We start from the raw sequence: 26778 nt of genomic DNA, 5'->3' as shown, positions 1-26778 counted from the left end.
TGAATTTATTTCATTTGAGGCAATGATATTTTTAAACAGCCAGTTAACTTTCAGCCTGAATTAACCTTTTCTGGAATCTAGAAGGAAAGTGTATTCTAGTTATAGTTGTAAAAAGTAGAAAATTAGAAGAATTATTTCATTTGGGGTTAATCTAGAACCCCAAATGAGTTCTGAGTTCTGCCTTCCGTAGGATTAAAAAAAGAAATAATTTCATGTGAATTTTAGGACACTTGATAATTGGATATGCGTATTAGTAAAATGAGAGTTGGGATTCATTGGACTCAATGTACTCGTGAGGCTGGATTCATCTTTCTGATCCTACATTTTGTGTCCTCGCTTTTTTCTTTTTGAATTAATTTTCTTCTATAATTATGGAAAACATTTTCATGGTTCCAAAGTAAAAAACTATAAAATAAGTTACACTCAAACAAGTGTAACTTCCAAACCTATGCTGTGACCTCACTGTTCTCTTCCTCTCCCTATAGGTAATAATTTTTATTAGTTTTTGTTTATTTTTACTTTTATTCCTTTTTCTTTTTATTTATTTACTTCATTGAGTTTTGGGGAGTGGCATTGGTTAATAAAGTTATATAGGTTTCAGGTATACAATTCTACAATACATCACCTGTATACTCTATATTGTGTTCACCACCCCAAGTCAAGTCTCCTTCCATCACCATTTATCCCCCCATTACCTTCTTCTACCCCCTCCATTCCCCTTCCCCCATCAATCACCATACTGTTGTCTCTGTCCCTGAGTCTTTCTTTTTTTTTCCTGATTAATCCCTTCAGTCTTCTCACCCTGCCCCCATCCCCTCTCTTCTGACAATTGTCAGTCTGATCTCTGTATTGAGTCTGTCTCCACTTTGTTAGTTTATTTCATTCATTAGATTCCAGTATAAGTGAAATCATATGTACTCGTGTCTTTCTATGACTGACTGATTTCACTCAGCATAATACTTCCATGCCCATCCATGCTATTGAAAAAGGTAAGAGTTCCTTCCTTTTTTATGGCTGAGTAGTACTCCACTACATAAATGTTCCACAGCTTTTTTAACCACTCATCTATTGATGGACACTTGGGCTGCTTCCAAATCCTGGCTATTGTAAGTAACGCTCCAGTGAACACAAAGGTGCATATATTCTTTCAAATAAGTGTTTCTGGTTTATTCAAATATATTCTCAGAAATGAAATCACTGGATCAAAAGGGAGTTCCATTTTAAATTTTTTGAGGAAGCTCCATACTGTTTTCCACAGTGCCCATGCCAATCTGCATTCCCATCAAGAAGCAGAAGGGTTCCCCTTTCTCCACATCCTTGTCAGCACGTGAGGTAATAATTCATTATGGTTTTATTTTGCATTTCTTTCAAGATTAGTGATGTTAAACATCTTTTCATATGTCTACTGGCCCTCTGGATGCCCTCTTTGGAGAAGTGTCTGTTTAGGTTCTTTACCCACTTTTTAAATTGGATTGTTTGTTTTTTGGTGTTGAGTTATATAAGTTCTTTATAAATTTTGGATATTAACCCCTTATGAGATGTATCGTTGGTGAATTCAGTGGGTTGTTTTTATTCACTTAGTTGATTGTTTCTTATGGTGTACAAAAACTTTTTAGTTTGATATAGTCCCATTTATTTTTTTCTTTTGTTTCCCTTGCCCAAGGTGATATATCAGAAAATATATTGCTCTGAGAAATATCTGAGATTTTACTGCCTGTGTTTTCTTTTAGGATTTTTATTGTTTTGAGTCTACCATTTAAGTCTTTAATCCAGTTTGAATTTATTCTTATGTATGGTGTAAGAAGGTGATTTAGTTTCATTTTTTTGCACATTACCTGTTTAATTTTCCCAACACAATTTATTGAATACACTCTTCTTACCCTCTGTATGTTTTTGCCTTTTTTTGTCAAGTATTAATTGACCATAAAGGTGTGGGTTTATTTCTGGGCTCTCTGTTGTTACACTGAATTGTGTGCCTGGGTTTATGCCAGTACCGTGCTGTTTTGATTACCGTGGCCTTGCAGTGTAGTTTGATATCAGGAAGTGTGATTCCTCCAACTTTGTTCTTCTTTCATAAGATTGCTGTTGTTATTTGGGGCCTCTTATGGTCCCATATACATTTTTGGAATATTGGTTCTAGTTCTGTGAAATACACCACTGGTATCTTGTTAGGAATTGTGTCAAATCTATAGATTGTTTTGGGTAGTATGGACATTTTGATGATGTTAATTCTTCCTAACCATGAACATGGTATGTGCTTCTACTTACTTGTATCTTCCTCATTGTCTTATAATTTTCCGAGTACAGGTCGTTTACATCCCTGGTTAAATTTAGTCCTAGGTTTTTTTTTTTTATTTTAATTTTTATGGTTATTCAATTATAGTTGTGTGGGGGTTTTTTTAAGCAATTTTGAATTGGATTGTTTTCTTAGTCTCCCTTTTTGATAGTTCATTATTGGTATATATAAGTGCAACTGATTTGGGGGTTTTTATTTTGTTTCTTGCTACTTTACTGAATTCATTTATCAGTTCTAGTAGTGTTTGGGAGGAATCTTTAGGGTTCTTTATATACAGTACCATGCCATCTGCAAATAATGACTCTTTTACTTCTTCATTTCCAATTTGAATGCTGTTTATTACTACTTCTTGTCTGATTGCTATGGCTAAACAGACTTCTCTGTCTTGTCCCAGATCTTAAGAGAAACACTTGTATTTTTTTGCCCATTGAGATGAGTTTGACTGTGGGTTTGTCATATACAGCCATTATTATGTTGAGGTATGTTCCCTTTATTCCCACTTTGCTGAGAATTTTAATCATAAATGAGTTGTGTTTTTTACCAAATGCTTTTTCTGCATCTATTAATATGATCATGTGGATTTTATCTTTCATTTTTTTTATGTGGTGTGTCACATTTATTGGTTTGCCGATATTGTACCCACCTTGCATTTCCAGAATAAATCCCTCTTGATTATGATATGTGATGTTTTTAATGTATTGCTACATCCAGCTTGCTAATATTTTATTGAGGATATTAGTATCTGTGTTCATCAGGGATATTGGCCTATAATTTTCTTTATAATGTGTTTCTTTGGTTTTGGAATTAGGATAATACTGGCCTCATAAATTGAGTTGGGAGTCTTTCTTCCTCTTGAATTTTTTGGTGTAGTTTAAGAAGGATAGGTATTAGTTCTTCCTTGAATGTTAGGTAAAATTTACCTATGAGTACATGCACTCCAGGACTTTTGTTTGTTGGGAATTTTTTTTTTTAAAGATTTTTATTTATTTATTTTTTAGAGAGGAGAAGGGAGAGAGGAAGAGAGAGAGAAACATCAATGTGTGGTTGCCTCTCATGTGCCCCAAACTGGGGACCTGGCCCGCAACCCAGGCATGTGCCCCGACCGGGAATCGAACCGGCAACCCCTTGGTTCGCAGGCGGGTGCTCAACCACTGAGCCACAGTAGTCAGGGCTGTTGGGAATTTTTCGATTAGTCCTTCCATATTACTAGTTGTCTCTTTGTGTCCTCATTTTGGTAGCCTCTTTGTGTTTGTACGTGTTAGTTAGATCTGCTATGACTCCCAGTCTTCGTGGGGTGGCCTTATGTAGTAGGTGGCCTTATGTAGTAGGTGTCCTGTGGGACCCAGTGGCACACTCTCCTTCATCACTTATACTGGGTGCTCCAGGAATGTCCCTGTGCGGGTTATGTGAGCCCCCCTGTTGTAATTGAGTCTTGATTTCTGTTGGCCCATTCATGCGCAGGCTGGCTGGCTGAGGCTCAACCCTGACCACGATAGCATGGGAGCTGCTGTGCAGGTGCTGACCACAGGAAGTGGAATTCACCTCAGCTGGGATTTGGACTGGCTAAGATCTCCCTTTGGATATGTTGTTTGTGAAGCTTTTGAATCCTGCTCTGATGTTGTCTGAAGCTGGTCTCTGAGTGTGTTGGTTCTGGGCCTCCTGGGAGGAACAGTGATGTATGGCAATATCAGACAGTGTCCGTGCCTGGCTGTCAGCCATTTGTTTGGAGCTACAAGCAATCCACAGTTTGTGGCTGCTTCGCTGGGCTTGGCTGCACGCAAGAACAATGCTGCACACCAAATCCGTCTTTTACTAGCACCAGCTGGGTGCCGGGGCAGGGCAGCAAATATCCACCATACCCTGACAGGATCCCCCTTTGCCTGGCTCTGCCTGCCTCTGCCTGTCCACTGCCTGTTAGGCTCAGTCACTGAAAAAGCTTCTAGTGGAGTCAGGATGATGGGCCTCGTGGATATTCCCTGAGGGAGAGGAGCCATTCAGGCTTCAGGGAATGTAGTGGTTGTGGTCCCTGCCCCAGAGCCACAAGACTCAGTCTGTCCTGGATTTTGCTCTGACCTGGGAAGGTCAGAGCCACTAGGAGTAAGGAGGATGGGGCCTCTGGAACCTGGTGGTTGGGTTACACTCAAAGTTAAAGTTACATTCAAAGGAGTTTAGCTTCCAAGCCTATGCTATGTCCTTACTATTCTGTTCTGCACCCTTTAGGTAATCATTTTTATTAGCTTTTGGTTTAATTTTACTTTTTAAAAATAAGTAAACACAAACAAATTTATTTTTATCTTCCTTTGTGGATAAAAGGTAACATCCTGTTCACACTGTTATTTTCTGCACCTTTTTCACTCACCCCATGGTAGTATATATATCTCCTTATACTATTTTACAACTGTGTCATACTCAGCTGCATCGTATTTTATCATGTAAATGTACCATGGTTTATTCAACCAGCTTCTCCTGCTAGACATTTAGTTTGCTTCCATTTATTGCCAGTATATATTTGGAATAAATTTCTAGAAGTGAAATTGTGGGTAAATTATAAGTGCAGATGCGGTTTTGCTAGCTATTGCCAACTTTCCCTTCCTACAGATTGTAACAATTTCTGTTCCTATCAGTAATCTATGAGAACCCTTTTTTCCTTACCGGTTTGTCAACAGAGTGTGTCAGACTTACAGATTTTTGCTAATTTGCTAGTTGAGAAATGATTACATCAGTGTAGTTTTTTTGACTGGTAGTTCTCTTATGAGTGAGCTTAAACATCTTTTCACTTACATTTTTGAACCATCACCATATCTTCTTGCTTTTTTGATATATATATTTCTTAAGGAGGTATTTTTTGGTTATTAAGGCTGCTACTACAGGGTGTGGCACAAATAACGCCCCTTTTTAATTACAAAATCATAAGCATATAATTCTGTAACAGCAATATCACATTCAAGTACACCATATAATATTTTAGGCGAAATGTTCAAATTAAAACAATAAATTATTGCACCCCTATTATTATTACTGTACCAACAACATTCAAGCAGGCCTTGCTTCTTCTGCTGGACCCTGTATTTTGAAGAATTAATCTTTAGCTCTCCCAGTCAACTTTAATCAGTCAAAAAACAGTATTACCAGTTATGCATGATTAAATTAAAAGGACCTATGTGCCTATTTCTTGTATTCAAATAAATCACAATCTAATTTATGAAAAAAGACTTGCATGAAGATCATTATTGTTCAGTGAAATAAATGTTAATGGAGATAAATACCAAGCTCTGTGGGAGCACTGAGCCTGGGATGGAGTGACTTGAGTAGCAGGAAGATATTAAGAAATCATTGGTTAACATATTAGGTTGTTTTTGGATTGAGTTTTTAAGAAAAAGGAGGACATTGCTAAGCTGACTCTGCTTGGAAGAGTATTTCTGTTAGAGGAAACCACGCCAAAGATGGTGTCTGAGGACTCACAGGTCATCCCGTCTTGTGGGTTGTGGAGGGGTGGGTATTGAGACTGCATCTGGACCATCCAGACCTGCTGAGTCTCCACTTGCTGGCCGTAAACCCAGTTCTAAATTAATTGCAGCGGTACCAGCTCTTAAGAATTTGATTGCACTGGCCAGGTGGCTCAGTTGGTTGGAGCATTGTCCCGTACATCGAAAGGTTGCAGGTTTGCTTTGTGGTCAGGACACACACCTAGTCTGCAGGTTTGATCCGCGGTTGGGCCATCTACGGGAGGCAAGCAGTCAGTGTTTCTCTTTTTCTCTTTTCCTGATTAAAATCAATAAAAACATATCCTCGTATGAGGATCAAAACCTTTTTTTTTATTAAAACATTTGTTTTTTATATTTTTCTCCTGAGATACACATCCCGTCTTGACAATCTTCCTGCTCCCCATTTTTAGTAAACATGGGAGGGGAACCCAGTGAAGTAAAGTGATTTTATTCCCTCCTTCCATTATTGAAGAGCAAGCCTAAAGCCTTTATTTTTTGTCTGTGCTGTACTCTTAATTTACCTTACGTTTTGTTTTTTGCCAAGCTTGAGGTTCCTTATTCAGTGACTAGTTTCATTTGGTTAAGGCAGGAGGATCTGGCAACATGAGAGTGGTTATGAGAAAGTTAATGAGGCTGGAAGGGAAGGCAGGTGCTGGGTTACACATAGGTCAGAGCCTTGTGTCTCATTTTGAGGAATTTGCATTTTATAGTTAGTGGAGAGCCTCCAAAAATTTTGAAATAGATGAGGGGGAAGAGAGGGGTTGAAGGAGGGGAATGACCAGTTTAGCCATTCATTTTTGAAAGGTAACGTTGATGACCATTGAGGAGATGGATAGGAGAAGGTATGCATAGTTGAGAGCAGTGGTCCCCAGACTAGCAGCCACACATCACTTGAGAACTTGTTAGAAATATATTTAGGTGTTACCCCAGACCTATTGAATCAGAAGCTGTCGGGATAGGGTGCAGCAGCCTGTGCTTTATTGGATTCTGCTGCATGCCAAAGTTTGAAAGTAGGAGGCTAATGAGGCTACATTAAAGTTTGTGAATGCTTTTCACATTAATTACGTTGTTGATTTTGTTGAGATGTTCATTATGTTTGTGTTTTACATTCACAGTCAAGAGAAATAGAGTATTTAGGATTTTGTGACTTAGTTATTTACTTGAAGGCCTAATATTAAAAGATTTGAAAAGCTGGGAGTGGCAATACATTATACTTGGGAAGGGGAAGACAGACCAGGATCATGTGGGGGAAAAAAAATTACAGTCAGTGAAAATATTGGAGTAGAATAAAACAAGTGAGAGGTACTTAATCTTGAATGTTCGATGTTCCCTGCACATGACATTGGTTTGTAATGTATTACTGAAATCTGTAGTAGGGAAAACTGATTGAAAATATAAAAAGGGGGAACATGAACTCTTTGTAGAGCCCAAAGGAAAGGGTGGTGGGTTATCCCAAAATTTGCTAAGATGCTCTTGTGCAATGAATTCCACAGCTGTTAAGAGTCGGTCTACTTTCAGTCTTTAAATAATAGCTAGCAGCTGATTAGCATCTAACCCAGTTTTCATTTGGTTTTCTTTGAGGGTGCCAGGACTGTGGGGTTAAATTTCAACTTTGTCGGAATGGGACTGAGTAAATCTGATAATCATCTATTTTTCTTCTGTTTCCTTTGCTAGGTGACCAAAAATACAGATAAAGTAAATGCTTTGTAAATATCAAAATTGTATCTTAAAGGATGAGTAATCTTTTTTTGTCCTTAAAATTTTATTCCAGGACCCATCAGTGACACAGGTGACAAGAAATGTTCCACCAGGACTTGATGAATACAATCCATTCTCAGATTCTAGAACAGTAAGACTATTCTTAATTAAACTACTTTTAGATGTTAAAAGTGAAATTAAATAACAGTTATATTAGTATGCTTTCTTTTTTAGTTGAATGGTTAAATTTATGTAAAACAAGCTTTTAGTATTTTATTTAGCTTAGCAAGTTAATTTTTATTTTAATTTATGACTTACTTTTAAAAGGTTTAATTTATTTATTTTTAGAGAGGAGAAAGGAGGGAGAGAAACATCAGTGTGGGAGAGAAGCACTGATCAGTTGCCTCTCACATATCCCCTGCCTGGGGATGGAACCTACAACCCAGGCTTTGGCCCTGACTGGGAATCAAACTGGTGACCTAGAAGATGCCTAACCAATGAGCCACACCCATCAGGGCTTATTATTTGCTTTAAACCTCACCCAGGGATGTGTACTGATTTTAGAGAGAGAGGAAGGGGGAGAGAGAGAAGGAGAGAGAAACATCAATGTGAGAGAGAACTGATATGAGAGAGAAACATCCAACAGTTGCCTTTTGTATGTGCCTTAGCGGGGGTGGGGGAGGGTCAAACCCGCAATCTAGGTATGTGCCCTGTCAGGGAATCAAACCCACAAACTCTTGGTATTTGGGATGATGCTCCAACTAACTGAACCACCTGGCCAGGGCAATTTTTATTTTTTGAACAGGAAGAAATATTAGGAGTAATTGAAAATTACTTTTGCCCTGGCCAGGTGGTTTGGTTGGAGTGTTGTCTTGTACACTGAAAGGCTGCGGGTTTGATCCCCAGTTGGGGTACATGCTTGGGTTGCAGGTTCGATTTCCAGTTGGGGCGTGGGTAGGAGCTCCATGTTTCTCTCTCACATTGATGTTACCCTCTTTCTCTCTGAAAAACAAATAAAATATCCTCGGGTGAGGCTAGAAAAAACTTACTTTGATCTTAGTGAAATACTACTGCACATTTTCCTATATTTCTACAAATTAAATTGCTAATAATCCCTCTCATATGTAAATCTTACTGCAAAACTTTAAATAGGAGAGCTAGGTGTTTTTTCGGTTTGGTTTTTTTGTTTTGTTTTTTTGGAATACAGGTTGTCTTAATGGTAATGTGGGGTAATGTTTTTTTACAATGAGAGAAACCTGTATATGAACTGTACCATGAATATCTGTGTGATTGCCATTTGAGTTATGTTATTCTGAATAATACTAGCTCTGCTGGACTAGAACCTCTGGAACTTTATCTGGCCTAGAAACATATTTTTCTCTCAGAATTTAGTATTGATTTATAAAATGTAGGAGTATGGGAGAAAATCCTTGTAGAACAGAGGTTCTCTACCCTGGAAGTATATTAGAAATACGAGGGGAGCTTTATTATAGTATCCACTAGGGCCCTAATCTCTTATAGTTAGGGCAGTTTTTTGTTTGTTTTTGTCTTAGCTCTTTTATCGTGAACCAGTTTTGAGAACTATTGAGGCGTAGGTACTGTTGAGAATTCTTCCTAAAAAATTCTCTGGTAAATAATTTTGTCTTTTGTGTTTGAGTCTTTACTTAAATATCATACTCATGAGGTCCCTAATTTTAAACAGTTGTTGGCTCTTGAAGTGTCAGTCATCCCCTTAACAGTGTTGGAGTTCTTCAGTTGTGTGCTTGGATGTACACATCAGTATGATGATTCTTACTTGATCACCTTTTTCTCATGTATGTTTTTCATAGTCTAGAAAATAATTCCCAGAGATTATGTAGGGTTTCACTTGGAATTTTTTTCAATTTTGTTACATTAACTTTTTATTTTTTGGAAGAGCTTTGTACACAGTGAACGCATTACAATAAGAATGAATTTTTAGATTTCACTTTGTTATTTCAAAGCCGTCGTTTAACACCCTTTGATTACGTGTAGCAACTGTGACCTAAGCAGGGCTCACCAAACTGTTCATTGAGCAAGTAAATTTCAGATCGAACCCTGTGAAATGGCCAATAAGTGGATCAATTTTGACAAGTAAATATGGCAACTTCATCTGGGATTGGTGAAGATGGGATCAAGACTTTTTAAAGTTTGCCGATAAAGAATAAAAACAGGTTTTCATATAATTTGGGGGGAAGATTTTACTAGCAAGAAGTACATTTAACCGTGACAGGAGCAGTTTCAGATTATTGTTATCAGTGATAGCAGTATTCTTTATTAAGTTGTCTACTTGTGCCACGCGCTTTATCTGTATTATCTTATTGAATTCTTATAACATTCAAAATGGATATTTTTAAAGGTCATCCAGTTTGTAAGTGGCAGAACTGGTTTACTAACTCATCTATTTTATGTAAAACTTTGCCTTTTCCATTTTCCCAGTACTGATGCCTAAGAAATAGAAGATACAGTCCTTGTACATGAAAAATTTCTCACCTAATTGAGATTTAATAATCACAAATGATATACATCCAGGAAAAATAAAATATAAAAATGTAAATTATGGCCCCGAGTGTTGAGACTTTACAGTCAGGGAGGGTTTAAGCAGACCGCTGGGCCATGCGGTAGTGAAACACGGACGCCGTGTCAGAACCAGGACGGCTGTTGCGAGAGTGAGTGCTCCTCTGCTCAGCTTCCACTGAACCTTTCATAGGGAAAAAAGCACAGTTGAAGTAATAAAAAATTAAAATTTCTTTGTTTCTGATAAGCCTGGTTTGAGAAATTTGTCTTTTTTTTTTTTTTTTAAATGACTGTGACTATTTTCCAAAACAGATTAGATGTACTTGGATAGTTGATTTAAGTGTTATGTTAGAACTTGTTCCAAATATTATTTTAGTTGATTGGTAGTATTCATATTCAAAATGAAGCTTCTGGATTGTTGCATAAGGGTGGGTGAGCTACTTGAAGTTGACTAGGAAGATCCTTTAGCAGAATGAATATATAACATTGCTAAGATATAGAAAGTTTCTGCTTTTTTTTTCCTTCTTTTTTTTAAGTTAGATTTCCTTTTATATTTAGTTTTCTGTTTGAATGGCACTTTAAGGTATTTAAAGAAGGCACCAATTAAGTATTTGAATAATTTGAATAATTTATATATTTTTAAAAGAATTTTTAAGATTTTATTTATTTATTTTTAGAGACAAGGGAAAGGAGGGAGACAGGGAGGGAGGGAAACATCAGTGTGTGGTTGTCTCTTGTGCGCCCCCTACTGAGGACGTGGGGACCTGGCCTGCAACCTCAAACCAGCGACCCTTTGGTTTGCAGGTCAGCACTCAGTCCACTGAGCCACACCAGCCAGAGAAATAATTTCTATATTAATTCAGTCTATATTATAAATTCAGAGAAAGGAGTCGTCACAGTGTAAACTAAGTCAGTCTGTTGGCAGTATAACGAAAGGCTACTGAACATTTGAAATGGGCTAGTCTGAATTGAGATATGCTATAAAAATGGATGGTAGTCTTGAGTTATGAGATACTGTTTTTTGTTTGAATTAAAGTGCATTTCCCTCTGAACTTATTTCGGACCTGGTGGGTAGATTTCCTGGCCTACCCTCTAAAATTTAATATATAAATTGCTAGAAGAATTAGTTCGCCCTTTAGAATCAGTATGTATTTATGAAGAATGTTTCCCTTTTAAATCAGATAACAGTTGAAAATGTCTACTGCAGTTTGATTTTCACTAATTTCAGCCACCGGTGATGGCATTCATGGCTTTGGACAGGATACCTTCTGGTGGGTATTAAAGTATAGGAATAGGGACACCTCTCTGTGTGGGGAAGTGTGGCACTGCTGATATAAATCTTTAGTGACATTTCTGAGGGCCTTAGTTTACTGTCATATTGATTTTCTTCAGGGGTAGGCTACCTTCAGTGATGGGCCTTTTCTGCTCTGCTAGTTGTTGCCATATATGATTTCTGTCATCTATACAGTGAGATCTGCACTTTCTGGCAGAAAGAAAAACGAAGAGAAGAAAACGCCAAGACTGGTATGCCCACACGGTCATTTCTGGCCATAAGGGAGGGACATAGATAATTGATTTATGTATGTAAGAGCTGCCTCTAACTAAGATAATTCAGGATGTAAAGTAGACTGAGATAAGATCTGGATTCTAATCTAGGCCGTGCCACTAATTAGTTGGTAACTAACTTTAGGCAAAGAATCTAACCTCTTTGGACATCTTTGTGTGTGTGTGTGTGTGTGTGTGTAAAAATGGAAGCAGGGTGGAAAATGTTGAGGGAAATAATTTCTAATATCAGTTTTTCTTTTAAAAATGGATAAAAATTTTAGCTTCAGGTACTGACTGAATATAAGTGTGTTTAGTAGTTTACCTATCTCTAACACTGTTAAAAACATTTTCTGTACTGTATGGCCTGTCTTTATTTCTTCTTCTTGTGCATTTCTTTTATTTTCTTTTCTCCTTTGCTTCTTACTGTCTTGTCTTTCTTGGAACTTATTATCTGTCCTTTCTGAAACCAATCTTCTTTGTTTCTAATCTCAATTAATGGTAATTGTTGCCTTCCATCCTGGTAGGGTCATTGGCTAGAAATACCTGAGTCCTCCGGCTCAAAACAGCTTTTTTTCCCACCTAATCAGTCGCCACATCCTGTCACTTATACCTCCAGGAGATATTACCTGTCTGTTCTTTTCATTCCTACTAAATTGTCCTAATTCAGGTACTCCTCTGTGGAATAATACAGTGGCCTGTCTACTTACCTTGTTTTTGCACTGTGACTAGGATTATTTTCCTAAAGCAGAGGTCTAGTGTTAGGTCTGTTCTCCTTAGAAATGTGTGTATTGATTATGCATTGCCTATTTAGTAGTGTGGCAATGTGGGGCCCTACATGACTTGACCTCAGATTGCCTTTACATTTTTTTAGTAGAGCAGTTTTAGGTTTACAGAAAAATTGAGCTGAAAGTATAGAGTCCTCATGTATTGTATTTATCTCCTAGAATATATATCTATTTAGTGTTATCCTGTAATGCGCCATTTACTGCAGTTGAAGTCATCTGCTAATACCCACCCTTGCTGGGACCACCCCCCCCACACCTTTTATCAGCCACTGCATAGAGTCAAAAGAGACTGTGTGGGGACATAATGGCTTCCCTAGGTTATCCTCACCTCTTTGAATGGGCCAAGATGAAGCACTCATACTAGATGTATTTTCTATTGCTGGGTAACAAGTTACTACAAACACACATTTCTTACTTCACAACTTCTGTGGAGCAGGTGTCTGGGCACAGCTTAACTGGGATATTTACTCAGGGTTTCACCAGGCTGGCATCAAGGTGTTCTCTGGGCTGTAGTCTCATCTAGAGGCTTAACTGGGGAAGAATCTTCTCCCAAGCTCATTCAGGTTGTTGACAGAGTTAATATCCTTGAGATTGTGTGACTGAGGGCCCTGGCTTTTTGCTGGCTCTCAGCTGGAGACTGCTGTCAGTTCATGGATGCCATCCACAGTTCCTTGCCACATGGTCTTCTTCAACATGGGCACTTATGTCATCAAGTCTGCAGAGTGTCTCTCACTCTAGATGAAGTCTTACATAATGTAACATAATCAAGAGGATGGCATCCCATCACTTGTACCATATTTTGTTGGTTAGAAACAAGTCATGGGCTTGCATCTGCTGGGGAAGGAGGGTATTCTATAAGGGCATGACATCAGGAGGAGAGAATCATTGAGGTTCACCTTAGGGTCTGTACACTACATTGAAATAAGAATATGTGACTCCATTACTCTTCACACCCACTTAAAAGGGGCAAAGTGGGCCCTGGCCAGGTAGCTCAGTTAGTTAGAGCGTTATCCCAATATACCAAGGTTGTGGGTTTGATCCCTGGTCAGGGTACATACAGGAGTCAACCAGTGAATGCATAAATAAGTGGAACAACAAAATGATGTTTCTCTCTTTCCCTGCCTTCCTCTCTCTTTCTCTAAAAATCAATAAATAAAAATTAAATAAAACAAAAGGGCAAAGTGGAGCTCCCAGAGCACCTATCCCTTTCTACCCAAAACATGTGTTCTGGTCTAAGTTTATTAGGACTTACCTTATCATGCCCTTTATTTCTGTTTATGTCAGTCTCTTTTCGAAGCCCAGTCTCTAAAAGTAGCCCCAGGATACTTTTAATCCCCTGATTTTAATCCTCATGATGCTCTGTACATTCCTTATTCTGTAATCTTTTTATTTCCTTAATTTCTGAATCTTTCCATCATGCTTTCTGGGAGTCACAGTCAATTTTCATCAAAGTTCCATATATTCTTAACCTTGTCTATGAATGTTTTGTGTTTTGCTCTGTGGAAACTGGCCTGTTTATAAGGACACTCTTCCCTTGCAACATTCTCAAAAAGTAGCTGCTTTTTCCCTGGCGAGGTGGCCCAGTTTGTTGGAGTGTTACCCTGAACACCAAAAGGTTGCTGGTTTGATTTTCTGCCAGGGCACATACCTAGGTTGCAGTTCGATCCCCAGTTCGGACACATGGAGGAGGCAACCGATCAATGTTTTGTCTCTCTCTAAAATCAAGGAACATATCCTTGGGTGAGGATTACCTCCTCCTTAACCACCCCTGCCCCCGCCCCACCAAAACAAAGATCTAGCTGTTTTTTCTCACACAGTTCTCAGACGACTGGCCATAAAGGTAGGGTAGATAACTTTTTTTATTATTATTGATTATGGTATTACAGTTTTCCCAATTTTTTTCTCCCTTTATCCCCCCTCCACCCTGCCCTCCCAACCCTCCAGCATTCCACCCCCCCTTAGTTCCTGTCCATGGGTTGTATGTATAAGTTCTTTGAGTCCTCTGTTTCCTATACCATTTTTTATCTCTCCCCGTCTATTTTATGCCTACTAACCATGCTTCTTCTTCCCTGTACCTTTCCCCGCTATTCCTCCCTTCCTCCTCCCCTCTGAAATCCCTCCACGTGATGTCCATTTCTCTGATTGTGTTCCTATTGTAGTTGTTTCCTTAGTTTTTGTTTTCATTGTTTTTCTTTTCTTTTAGGTTCATTTGTTGATAGTTGTGAGTTTGTTGTCATTTTGCTGTTCAGAGTTTTTGATCTTCTTTTTCTTAGATAAGTCCCTTTGACATTTCATATAATAAGGGCTTGATGATGACGAACTCCTTTAACTTGACCTTATCTGAGAAGCACTTTATCTGTCCTTCCATTGTAAATGAAAGCTTTGCTGGATAGAGTAATCTTGGATGTAGGTCCTTGCCTTTCATGATTTAAATACTTCTTCCCAGCCCCTTCTTTCCTGAAAGGTTTCTTTTGAGAAATCAGCTGATAGCCTTATGGGAACTCCTTTGTAGGTAACTGTCTCCTTTCCCCTTGCTTCTTTTAGGATATTCTCTTTATGTTTAATCTTGGGTAACTTAATTATGATGTGCCTTGGTGTGTTCCTCTTTGGGTCCAACTTCTTTGGGACTCTCTGGGCTTCTTGGACTTCCTGAAAGCCTATTTCCTTCACCAGATTGGGGAAGTTTTCCTTCATTATTTGTTCAGATAAGTTTTCAATCTCTTGGTGCTGTTCTTCTCCTTCTGGCCCCCCTATGATTTGGATGTTGGAGTGTTTCAGGTTGTCCCAGAGGTTTGTAAGACTCTCTTCACTTTTCTGAATTCTTGTTTCTTCATTCTGTTCCTGTTGGATGTTTATTTTTCTCTTTTGTTCCAAATCATGGTTTTGAGTCCTGGTTGCCTTCCTGTCACTGTTGGTTCCCTGAATATTTTGCTTTATTTCACTTTGGGTGTCTTTCATTTGTTTTTTTCATTTTTTGGCCAAGCCTAATCAGATCTCTGAGCATTTTGATTACCAGGGCTTTAAATTCTCCATCAGATAGGTTGGCTATCTCCTCATTGCTTAGTTCTCTTTCTGGAGTTTTGCTCTGTTCTTTCATTTGGGCTGGGCCATATTTCTTTGTCTTGACATACCTGAGAAGTTGTAAGGGGGCGAAGCCTGAGGTATTCACCTGGGCAGGGCAACCCTCTTTGCTGCATTGCAGTGCTGCCTGTGGGGGAGGCACCAGAGAGGGAACAATCCAGCTCGCCTGCTCCTCTCTAGCGCACTTTCCATCAGACTCTCGTGTGAGACTGGGAGTGTCTCCCACCACAGCAATCCCGTATCAACTCTGAGTCTCAGTTTCCCCTTCAGTCAGCCTGCCTCTGCAGCCTGCTGTCTGCAGAGGCTTCTCTGAGTCAGCCCATGCAGTCTGCCACCTTACTGGTCTGGTTGTTCTGATTGACTTTTTTCTTTAACTCCTTGGTTGTTGGAGCTCCATGCAGTTTGATTTTCTGGTACTTCTCGTTGTTTATCGACTTTAGGTTGATTGTTATCCTCCTCTTGGTTGTGCAAAGAAGGGAAGGGTTTCTATCTATGCCTCCATCTTGGCTGGAACCGGTAGGGTAGATATCTTATTTTCCATTGCTGCTTCTGGACATTCTTCCTTTTTCCTGTCTAAAAATCTCCACCTTTGAATCTCATGTCGTCAGATTATATTTGGGAACCACCACTCTTTGTGGTTATCATCTGTCTATTGATCCCTGATTCTTATTACCCCTATTTCTTTTTCTAAACATTTCTTAATTTTAGTTCTTGATTCACCACGACTCTTTTTGACACTACTCTTATTTTGAATACATGGTGGTGGTCTTCCCAGCAGTCTGCCTCTCAGTGCCTTGGCTTCATTTCTTCCATTGATTTTTGCCTTCCATGGGATCTCAAGTCACTCAGTCCCCTGGTCATATCCTAGACTCATTGTAGTCACTTATTCTTCCATAATTTCAAGTTAATGCATCTTTTTACTTATTACTCTAGTGCCTCAATTTCAACACATGTTTAAACTTCACCATGACCTCTAGTTTGTTGATCCTACTATGCCTTGCCCTTTATTCAACTCTTGTCTTCTCTCAGCAAAAATTCCACATTCAGTCATTGTAATCACTCCTTTGCATGCACCTTCAACTACCTTGCCTTTTCTCTCCCTCTTACTTTGACATAATCCCTTGGCTAAAACCCAAGCACTGGTTAAATACAACTCTTTCTATTCTCTGCCGATACTGTAGCAGCTAAGTATGGTTGGAGAAACCATGCTGAAGGGTCTCACTTTCAGGTCATGACCAGCTCTGAACGGTGTTGAATATTCTAGTAATTTAATTGTCCACTCCCTTCTTCCTCTCTTCTCATCTTTGTTATTTAAAAGAACTTTAACCTTCACCTGAGAACATGTTTTCATTGCTTTTTGGAGAGATAGGATGGGAGAGAGAAACATTGATATGAGAAAGAAGCATCTGTTGATTGCTCCCATACATGCCTGGACTGGGGATTGAACCCATAACCTAGTCACGTGTCCTAACCAGGAATCGAACCAACTCCCTTTTGGTTATGGGTCAATGCTCCCACCACCTGAGCCATACCAGCCAGGTCCTCTCTCCTCATCTTTAAAATCTCTTCCCCATCCTCACTCTTAGCTGATGATCTTGCTTATTTTACTGAGAAAACAAAAGCATTCAGTAGAGAACATCCATAGACTTCCAGTGCCACATCTACCTACTAGTGTTTATACCCATATACTCTGCTTTCTTGACTCTTATTCATAGATGAACTATCTGCGCTTCTGTCTAAAGCCATTCCCTATATTTGTGCTCTAGATTCTGTACCCTGTCACTTAAGAACTTTGCTAAATTGCCCTCTCTTACATCATTACTTTTTTCACTTTCTATTGGATTGTTCCTGTCATAAAAACATGTGTTTTCTTCCATCTTAGAAAAAAATCACAAAAAATCTGTTCATGTATTTTAACAGCTTTTTTGAGATATAATTAATATACCATACACTCATTTAAAGTGTATAATTTAGTGTTTTTAGTGTAGTCATAGAGTTGTGCAAGCATTACCAAATTCTAATTTTAGAATATTTTTGTTCCTCCTGCTCCCAAAAGAAACTCTGCACCCTTTGGCACTCACTTCACATTCCCACCTCCTCTTCAGCTCTAGGCAACTACTAATTTACTTTCTGTCTATAGCTTTGCCTGTTCTGAACATTTCATATAAGTGGAATCCTACAATATGTGCTCTTTTGTGTCTGCTTTTTTTCACTCAGCATAATGTTTTCAAGGTTCTATTATGTTGTCATATGTATCAGTAAGTACTTCATTACTCTTTAATGATTTTTAAAAAGATTTTATTTATTTATTTTCAGAGAGAGGGGAAGGGAGACAGAAAGAGAGGGAGAGAAACATCAATGTGTGGTTGCCTCTTGTGTGCGCCCCCTTCTGGGGACCTGGCCCTCAACCCAGCCACATGCCCTGACTGGGAATCAAACTGGTGACCCTTGGTTTACAGGCTGGCACTCAATCCACGGAGCCATGCCAACCAAGGCTCTTTTTAATGATTTTTAATGATTTTTACCACATTTTATTTATTCATTCATTAGTTGGTGGGCATTTAGATAGTTCCCAATTTTTGGCTGCTATGAACATTTGTGTACTATTTTTTGTGTGGACATATGCTTGTATTTCTCTTAGATATATATCTAGGAGTAGAGACTTCTGGCCAAGTTGGAGGCATAGGTAGATACACTTTGCCTCCTTACACAACCAACAGAAGGACAACAACACATTTAAAAACAAAAAATAACCAGAACTGTTAGAAAATCAAACCGTATGGAAGTCTGACCACCAAGGCGTTAAAGAAGAAACAATTCATTCACACTGGTAGAAAGGATGGAGACAGGCAACTGGGTTGGAGAGGAAGTGTGGCCAGGTGGCTGGAGGACTTTTGGTGTTATGTCTAAAAACTATTGCCCAACTCAAGGCCATAAAAACTTGCTGCTGTGTTTTCTTCTAAGAGTTGTATAGTTTTAGTGCTTACATTTAGGTTTATGAGCCATTTCGAGTTAATTTTTATGTGTGGTATGATATAGGTGTCAAAATTCATTCTTTTGCATCTGGATATTCTACTTGTTCTAGCACCATTTTCTGAAAAAACTTTTTTCACATTGGATTATCTTGGTGAAAATCAGTTGCTGATAAATGTAAGGATTTCTTTTTGGATTCTGAATTTTATTGTGTTGATATATATGTCTCTCCTTATGCCAGTACCATACTGTCTGATTACTGTAACTCTGTAATAAGACTTCATCTTAGTCTAGTTTTCCTTTCTGTCAATTTCTGCCATCCCTTTACCAGAAAAACTTTCTCGCTTCCCCCATTGCTGCAGAACTCTGAGGAGCTGTCTGCTTGTTTTTTTCCTCAGTCCTTTCTTATAAAAGACACTTAATTAAACAAGGGTTTTGCTCCCAACAGTCTACCAAAATGTACTTGTCAAATTAGGCAATGACTTCCCCATTGCCTAATCTGATGGTAAATTTTCAGTCTTAATCTGTCACCAGCACTGACACTCAATCAGTATCTCATTTGTGGAAGAATTTCTTCATTTGCTTTCAGAACACTTGAGCTTTTCCTTTTCAGTCTCCTTTGCTGGTATCTTTCCTATTCCTTCCCTTTTACCCCCAGTACTGGGGTGTATCAGGAGTTAGGCTTTACTGCTCTTCTCTATCTATGCTCACTCAAATGGTGATTTCATTCAGTCTCACAGCTTTAAATACCATCTCCAAGCTGGTAACTCCTAACTTTACATCACTATCACAGACCACTGCTCTGAACACCAGACCCATATATTCAACTGCCTACTAGACATGTCTATCTGGATGTCTTAGAAATTGCAAATTCAGCATGTCAAACTGAACTGAATCCTCTGCTCATAAACCAGCTCATTTTCAGTCTTCCTTACTTCTGTCCTACAGGTTGCTTAGGCCAAAACCCAAATGGTGTTTTCCTATTTCCACTTCCTTATATCTTACACCATTTTATCAGGAAATCCTGTTCGCTCTCCCTTAAAAATACATCCAGAACTGACCCCTTATTTCCGTGGACATGACTTGTCTTAGTTGTGATCATCCCTTGCCTGGTTTCCTAACTATTCTCTCTTTATTTAACTTGGCAGCCAAAGTGATAACTAAAAAAAAATAAAATAAAGTCAATCATTTCAGTCTCCTGCTTAGAACTTTTCACTAGCTTTTGCTCTTCATAGTAAAACCAAGAGTCCTTAAAATAACCTATAGTTTGGTCCTTAAAATCTCTGTTATTTATCTTCTTACACTTTTTTCCCCTCGTGTATTCCTATCCCACACACTGATCTTCCTCATATATATCAGGCATTTTCTGACTTTCCACTGACTATTCCCTCTGCCTAAGGTGATCTCCACCCCCCACCCCACCCCGCCCAGATATCTGCAAGGCTGACTTTTTCACTTCCTAACCACCTTTGTAAAATTATCTCCACTTCACCTTTAAGCACAATCCCTTGGTCCTGTTCTTTTTTTGTTTTTCCATGAAATTTATTGTTTTCTTAAGATAATCTACAGTATATTTGTTTATTACATTATTGTTTATCTTCTATTACTAGAATGTAAGCTCAGTGAAGTTAGGAATGTTTATTTGTTTTGTTCATTAATGTCTTCCAAGTGTCTATAACTGTTTGTGGTACACAGTAGTTGATCAATAAATGTTTGGTGAATTTAGGAATGAGTATTCATGGTCATGCTTCCATTCCTTTCTGAGCTTTTCTGTAATTGGAAACTCCCATCCTTGTATATCCCTTCATTCTTTCCATTATGCATCTCCACCCCAATTATTCTCATCTTTAAAAGCCTTATTTGAAAATGGTTAACTATTCTGATAAAATTATTTCTGTTTGTCTCAATTCTAACATTAGTATGTATCTTTTTCACCACCCTTAAAAACAAGGGAATCTGTGTTAAGCACAACACAGTCAGTTCTTGTCTGCTCAATCAGAGACTGAAAGTTGCAGAAAGTTTTAGGTTTCTTTTGGCAGTCTCCACTGCGTGAAAAGGATAGGGCAGTGGTTCACAGAAGCTGTAAACTTTGTTGCCTTTGAGGAGAGCTCTCACATTTCAAGGTGTCTAAAAATCACCCTGGGGAGCTTACTAAACATGTGAGCTTGTTAAAAATGCAGATCCCTTCTTCTCAACTCTTGGGTTTTGAGTCAGTATGCCCACCATGGGGCCCAGAGCCTGCATTTTCAATAAGCACCAGTGATTTCTGATTCAGGAGATCTATGCACACATTAAGAAACATTGCTTTAGACTCACGGTTGACTTAGGAACGTTATTAATAGGTTCACAAGTGGAAGAGAAAGTGCAGGAAAAAAGCAAGGAGAAATTTTCTTAAATAGGTGTTTAAAATATGGAAGAAAACCAAGAAGGAGAACATACATTTATTTATACATGAGGAAGACAACTGTGGGAACTCCATGCCTTAAAGGGATCTTGAATATTCAGTCATTTATTTAATAATGCACTTGGAATTTCTAGTGCAAAGAGTTCACTATATTATAGAACAGTCCACCCACTATTGTATTACCATGATTGTTATAATGTTTTTAATTCTACTGAGCTAAAATATGTATCTTCCTATAACTTTTACTTATTGTTCCTAGTTGAATTCTCCAAAGCCACACAGCAGGCAAACATAGTAAGGTAGTTTATGTTAAAATATAAAACAATTGGAAACAACCTCAGTGGCCATAAGTAGATGACTAGATAAAGAAAATTGTGTGTGTTTCTGTACTTATGCACACATATATATGCATATACACATATAACGGAATATTATTCAGCCACAAGAAAGAAGGAAATCTTGCCATTTGTGACAGCATGGATGGACTTGGAGGGCATACCTTTTATTCTCACTCGTATGTGCATTGTATGGTACACCTGAAACTAACCTAATGTTATCTGTCAGTTAGACTTCAATGCAGAATAAATAAAAGAAAGTATAGCCCTTAACTTTCACAGAGATGTTTTAAAATAGTCTGTTCCTAACTGGTGAAATTTCATCTACTAAGGGAGAAGGATTTACAGCTTTGCTCTGCCAGACTTTGTTTTTTATTCTGCCCCAAAGTTGCTGTCCTCCTATTCTCCTGACTTGTCTGTTGTTTTCTCTCTGTCTCCATCTCTGCACCTTCTGCTTTTCTCAATACTTAAGGTTTCCCCCAGGGTCCGCCAGAGCAGACATACTTTCAGAGTTGTTGGGGAAAGACCTTGTCTTACTCTGGTACACTCAGCTGTACTAGTGTTCTCTTTTTTGTATAGGTAGGTTGACTTTCCTCCCAGATCTGGAGTTTTGGTGAGTGTGAAATGAAGATGATAGACACAGAAGTGTCCAGTGAGGCAGAAAGATACTCCTCCTTGCATCTCAGATTTTCCTTCCGGTATAATTTTTCCTATTTCTAAATAGAAGTTTTTTTGTGGGGTCTGTTGGTAGTAACTCTTTCAATGTCTTTATTTATCACCTTGGTTCTCAAATGTAATTCTATGGGGTTTAGGAATATACATTGACACTTTGTCTCATCAGTTCAGCACATTTATGTGGGCTTCTATTGTTGCTGTTGAGAAGTTAGCTCTCAGTCTTATTGACATTCCTTTACGTAGGCTTGTGTCTTTTTTCTCTTGCTGTTTTTAAGATCTCTTGTTCTCAGGATTTGCTTTCTTATAATGAGGTATCTAGGTGTTAACGTATTTTTCATTTGATTTGGGCTTTGGAGTTTTCAATCTGAGAATTAGTGTCCTGACATTGTTTGACTATTGATTCTCCCTCATTGTCTCTGTTCTCTTCCTGTGAAAGTCTTCAGTTTTTAGACTTTCTTACTCTCTTGTCGTCTCTCTTAACCTCTCATGTTTTCCTTTCCCCCCCTCTTTCTGCCACATTCTGTGTGGTTTCTCTAGACCCACTTCCATTTTTCTAATTATCTCATCATCTTTGTCTAGTCTGCTGTGTAACTTATTAAATTTATAATCTTAATTATTACAGTTTTAATTTTTAGAAGTTCCATTTGTATCTTTTTAAGATGATGTTTGGTCAGTTCTTTTGTTGATGAATCATGTATTTATTACCTTCTTTCATGTCTTTATTAAACATACCTACTTTACATTTTGTATCTGATTATTCCAGTATCACGTGTCTCATTTTGTAGTGCGCAAGCCTGTGAGCCTGTGCTTGCCTGTGACTGTGCTCATGGTGGCCAGTTTCCCTGTGTTTAAGTCGTGACTCAGAGTTTCTTGGAGCTTTTTATCTGTGAAGATTTTTTGAAGCCTGGTTTTAAGTATGTTCCACTACTTTTGCCAGATGCCTGAGGTTACTGTCAACCTGGGATTCCTTGAAATGGAATTTTAGCTTTACTCATTTTGTCTGTATGGGTAGAATGTGAAAAGTCTGCAGGTTTGGTAGGTTTATGATTCTGTATTCTCAGGGAAGATTTCTTTTTTCCCCCCCTTAATCCAGAATCAAGGGCAAGACAAGCAGATATTCCTACGGTTTCTTTCTGTGAGGCTGCTATTTTTCTGTCCACTAAGAGTGTTGCTTTGTAGGGAGACCTGGCTTTATGGAGGGATCTCAGATTGATTTTAGCTTGCATGCTTTTCCCAAGCTTTTCTCCACCTTATTAAAACCCAGTGGTTTTGTGAATGGCATGGCATGAAGGCTCTTCTTTGTTTGGATTTGCAGGGGGTTTTGTTGTTGTGTGTGTGTTTTTCTGTTATCCCAGGATTTTTCTGTCAGCTTAGTTATACTTAAAATATTATTTAAATAAAATTTGACCTAACATTTTTAGGTATTATATATGGGGGGTTCACTACAATCTATGGTCTCCTCTGTTGCCAGAAGTGGAAATCTTGGGTGGGTTGTTTTATTAATTTCCTTTTTACTCATATGTGCAGAAGTGAACAGTTGGAATACATCTAGGGGGTATCATCAGAATAGGTCTTTAATAATTATGGCAACAGCTGTACTTGGCTTGAGGTGGCTAATCAAGTATGTTGTAGCTGAAGAAAATACTACATGCCAGAGCTGAACAGAGATCTAGCTAATGTCTACAGGTTTGAAGAAATTCTCAGGATAACAGCAATCCCATTAATATCAGTGCTCACTTGTGGAGATTGGGACTTCTCCAAAGTTTCTCATTGTTGCCACACCATAGCAGCTGTGATCTCAGATCTGTCAAATTACTAGTTCTGACCCAGCTTTCATCCTTACCTACTAATTTATTGTTACTTAATTCTTCATTTATTACTCAAAAGAGTGAAGAATTTGTAGTAAGGTATCAACTAGGTGAATTTCCTTTGTGCTTTTTCTAAAGTATGTTCCAACTAACTTTGTCAAGCATTTTATTTGGTCATTGTTTTGTTGTCACTCCATATTAAACCAAGACAGTGAGACTTTCGGGCCATGCTTTTCTAGTTGCAGAACAGTTAGGACTTACTAGTTTCAGTGTTTCTGCCTATTAATATGAGATACTGGGGTAGAACAGGGCATTTATATTTCTTTGGGTAACAATATATTATAGTGGAGATAAAGTGTAAGAAAAAACTTTTATATCCTACTCTCCAGTAATAGTCACTATGAACATTTGATATATTTTAATTGTTTTTTAAATAAAAATTGGGATGACAGTGTATATGCAGTTTTGTTTTATAACTTTTATCACTTATTATTTTTTAAACATTTTATTTATTTTTAGATAGAGGGGAAGGGAGGGAGAAAGAGAGGGAGAGAAATATCCATGTGTGGTTGCCTCTCACGTGCCCCACACTGAGGACCTGGCCCGCAACCCAGGGATGTGCCCTGACTGGGAGTTGAACTGGTGACCGTTTGGTTCGCAGGCTGGTGCTCAATCCATTGAGCCACACCAGCCAGGGTGCTTTTATCACTTATTATAGGTATAAGCTTTCTCTATTTTATTATTTTTCAGAACTTTTAAATGGATGCATAATATGTTCTATGAATGTATCACAATTTATCTAAACATTTTGCTGTTGTTGGACAGTTGGGTTATTTCTAACCTTTTTTTTCTTTTTTAAAAATATATTTTATTGATTATACTGTTACAGTTGTCTCATTTCTCCCCCTTTGTTCCCCTCCACCCTGCACACCGCCTCCCACCCACTATCCCCTCCTTTAGTTCATGTCCATTGGTCATACATGTAAGTTCTTTGGCTTCTACATTTCCTACACTATTCTTAACTTCCCCTATTTTCTACCTACCATTTATGCTACTTATTCTCTGTACCTTTTCCCCCTTCCTCCCACTCCCCTGCTGATAACCCTCCATGTGATCTCCATTTCTGTGATTCTGTTCCTCTTCCAGTTGCTTGCTTAGTCCTTTTTAATGTTTTTGTTTTAGATTTGGTTGTTAATAACTGTGAGTTTGTTGTCATTTCACTATTCAGAGTTTTGATCTTTTTCTTAGATAAGTCCCTTTAACATTTCATATAATAAGGCCTTGGTGATAATGAACTCCTTTAACTTGACCTTATCTGGGAAGCACTTTATCTGCCCTTCCATTCTAAATGATAGCTTTGTTGGATAGAGTAATCTTGGATGGAGGTCCTTGCCTTTCATGACTTGGAATACTTCCTCCCAGCCCCTTCTTGCCTGCAAGGTTTCTTTTGAGACATCAGCTGATAGTCTTATGGGAACTCCTTTGTAGGTAACTCTCTCCTTTCCTCTTGCTGCTTTTAAGATTCTCTCCTCATCTTTAATCTTGGGTAATGTAATTATGATGTACCTTGGTGTGTGCTTCTTTGAGCCCAACTTCTTTGGGACTCTCTGAGTTTCCTGAACTTCCTGGAAGTCTGTTTCCTTTGCTAGATTGGGGAAGTTCTCCTTCATTATGTTTTCAAATAAGTTTTTAATTTCTTGCTCTTCTTCTCCTTCTGGCACCCCTATGATTCAGATGCTGGAATGTTTTAATAAAGATGTCCTGGAGGTTCCTAAGCCTCTCCTCATTTTTCCGAATTCTTGTTTCTTCATTCTGTTCTGGTTGAATGTTTGTTTCTTCTTTCTGGTCCAAACCATTGATTTGAGTCCTGGTTTCTTCCCGTCACTGTTGGTTCTCTGTACATTTTCCTTTATTTCACTTAGCACAGCCTTCATTTTTTCATCTAATTTGCGACCGTATTCAACCAATTCTGTGAGCATCCTGATTCCCAGTGTTTTGATCTCTGTATCTGATAGGTTGGCTATCTCTTCATCACTTAGTTGTATTTTTTCTGGAGCTTTGATCTGTTCTTTCATTTGGGCCATTTTTTTTGTCTTGGTGTGCCTGTGATGTAGTAAAGGGCGGAGACTCAGGTGTTCACCAGATTGGGACAACCCACGTCACTGCATTGTGATGCTGTATGTGGGGAAGGGGTCCGAGAGGTGACAATGCTGCTTGCTCAGCTCCCTGCTGGTTTCCAGTCACTTCCCCTGCACCCACAAGCAAAATGGGCTCTTCTGGTACTGATCCCAGGTGTGTGGTTTTGTGTATGTCTAGGCCCCTGTGGGTCTCTCCAATGAACTCTCCTGTGAGGCTGGGAGTTTTTCCTACCACCACGACCCCCACAGGTGTTTTCAGTCAGAGGCTTTGAGGCTTTATTTCCCTGCTCTGGAACCCTGGGTTTTGTGGTTGGTCTTGCTCCCCAGTTGTTCCTTCCGGTTTATCTGTACAGGAATGTGGGATCGCCTGCTCCTCCAGCCACTCCCTTATCGAGAGTCCTCTTCACCCTGGCTGCCATCTCCACCCCTCCTGCTGGTCTGGGTGAATCTTTCTCTAATTCCTTGGTTGTTGGACTTCCATACAGTTCTCTCTTTTGTCACTTCTGGTTGTTTTTTGTTTTTAAATTTGTTGTTGTCCTTTTGGTTGTGAGAGGAGGCGCAGTGTGTCTACCTATGCCTCCATCTTGGCCAGAGGTCTAGTTTATTTCTAACTTTTTGTTCTTATAAATAATGCTATAGTGGGCCTTCTTAGCATACACATATTTGTGCTTATCTTAGATAATTGCCTTATGATGTTATTCATGGGTCATAGGTTATAAATACTTCTGTGGCTCTTACACATAACACCAAATTATACTCCAGGATTATTGTATGAACTAGTGTATGCTTCCTCTATCAGTGTGTGAGAATACCCACTTACTGCATCTTTTCCAAAATGTGGTAATCTTATATTAATAATCATTTAAAAATAATTAGGTAAAATTTGCATTTCTTTGATTATGAATGAGGTTGACATTTTTTATTTTCCTTTTATATGTCTTTTATAAGTTGCCTCTTAAGGGTTTTATAAAATGCATTTTCTCCATTAACATATTCATCTATTTCTTATTGATTTGTGCA

At 38.5% G+C, this 26778-nt stretch overlaps 1 protein-coding gene across 3 annotated transcripts in view; it reads left to right on the top strand.

Annotated features, from left to right (window-relative positions):
• The window catches only part of SCAMP1 (secretory carrier membrane protein 1), a 94790-nt gene that overhangs the window by 19724 nt on the left and 48288 nt on the right, over nucleotides 1–26778 (top strand). For 2 of the 3 annotated variants that reach the window (XM_045197912.3, XM_045197910.3), the window contains exon 2: nucleotides 7553–7630. The exons of the other annotated variant lie outside the window; for it this stretch is intronic. In XM_045197912.3, coding sequence (XP_045053847.1) covers nucleotides 7553–7630 — 78 coding nt within the window. The remainder of the gene's footprint in view (nucleotides 1–7552; nucleotides 7631–26778) is intronic. 3 annotated transcript variants of the gene reach the window in all.

Source organism: Desmodus rotundus, chromosome 1 (assembly GCF_022682495.2).
Source record: "Desmodus rotundus isolate HL8 chromosome 1, HLdesRot8A.1, whole genome shotgun sequence".
Taxonomy (NCBI): Eukaryota; Metazoa; Chordata; class Mammalia; order Chiroptera; family Phyllostomidae; genus Desmodus; species Desmodus rotundus.
The sequence above is the reverse complement of the archived record's forward strand: the minus strand, read 5'-3'. Positions and strand labels throughout refer to the sequence as shown.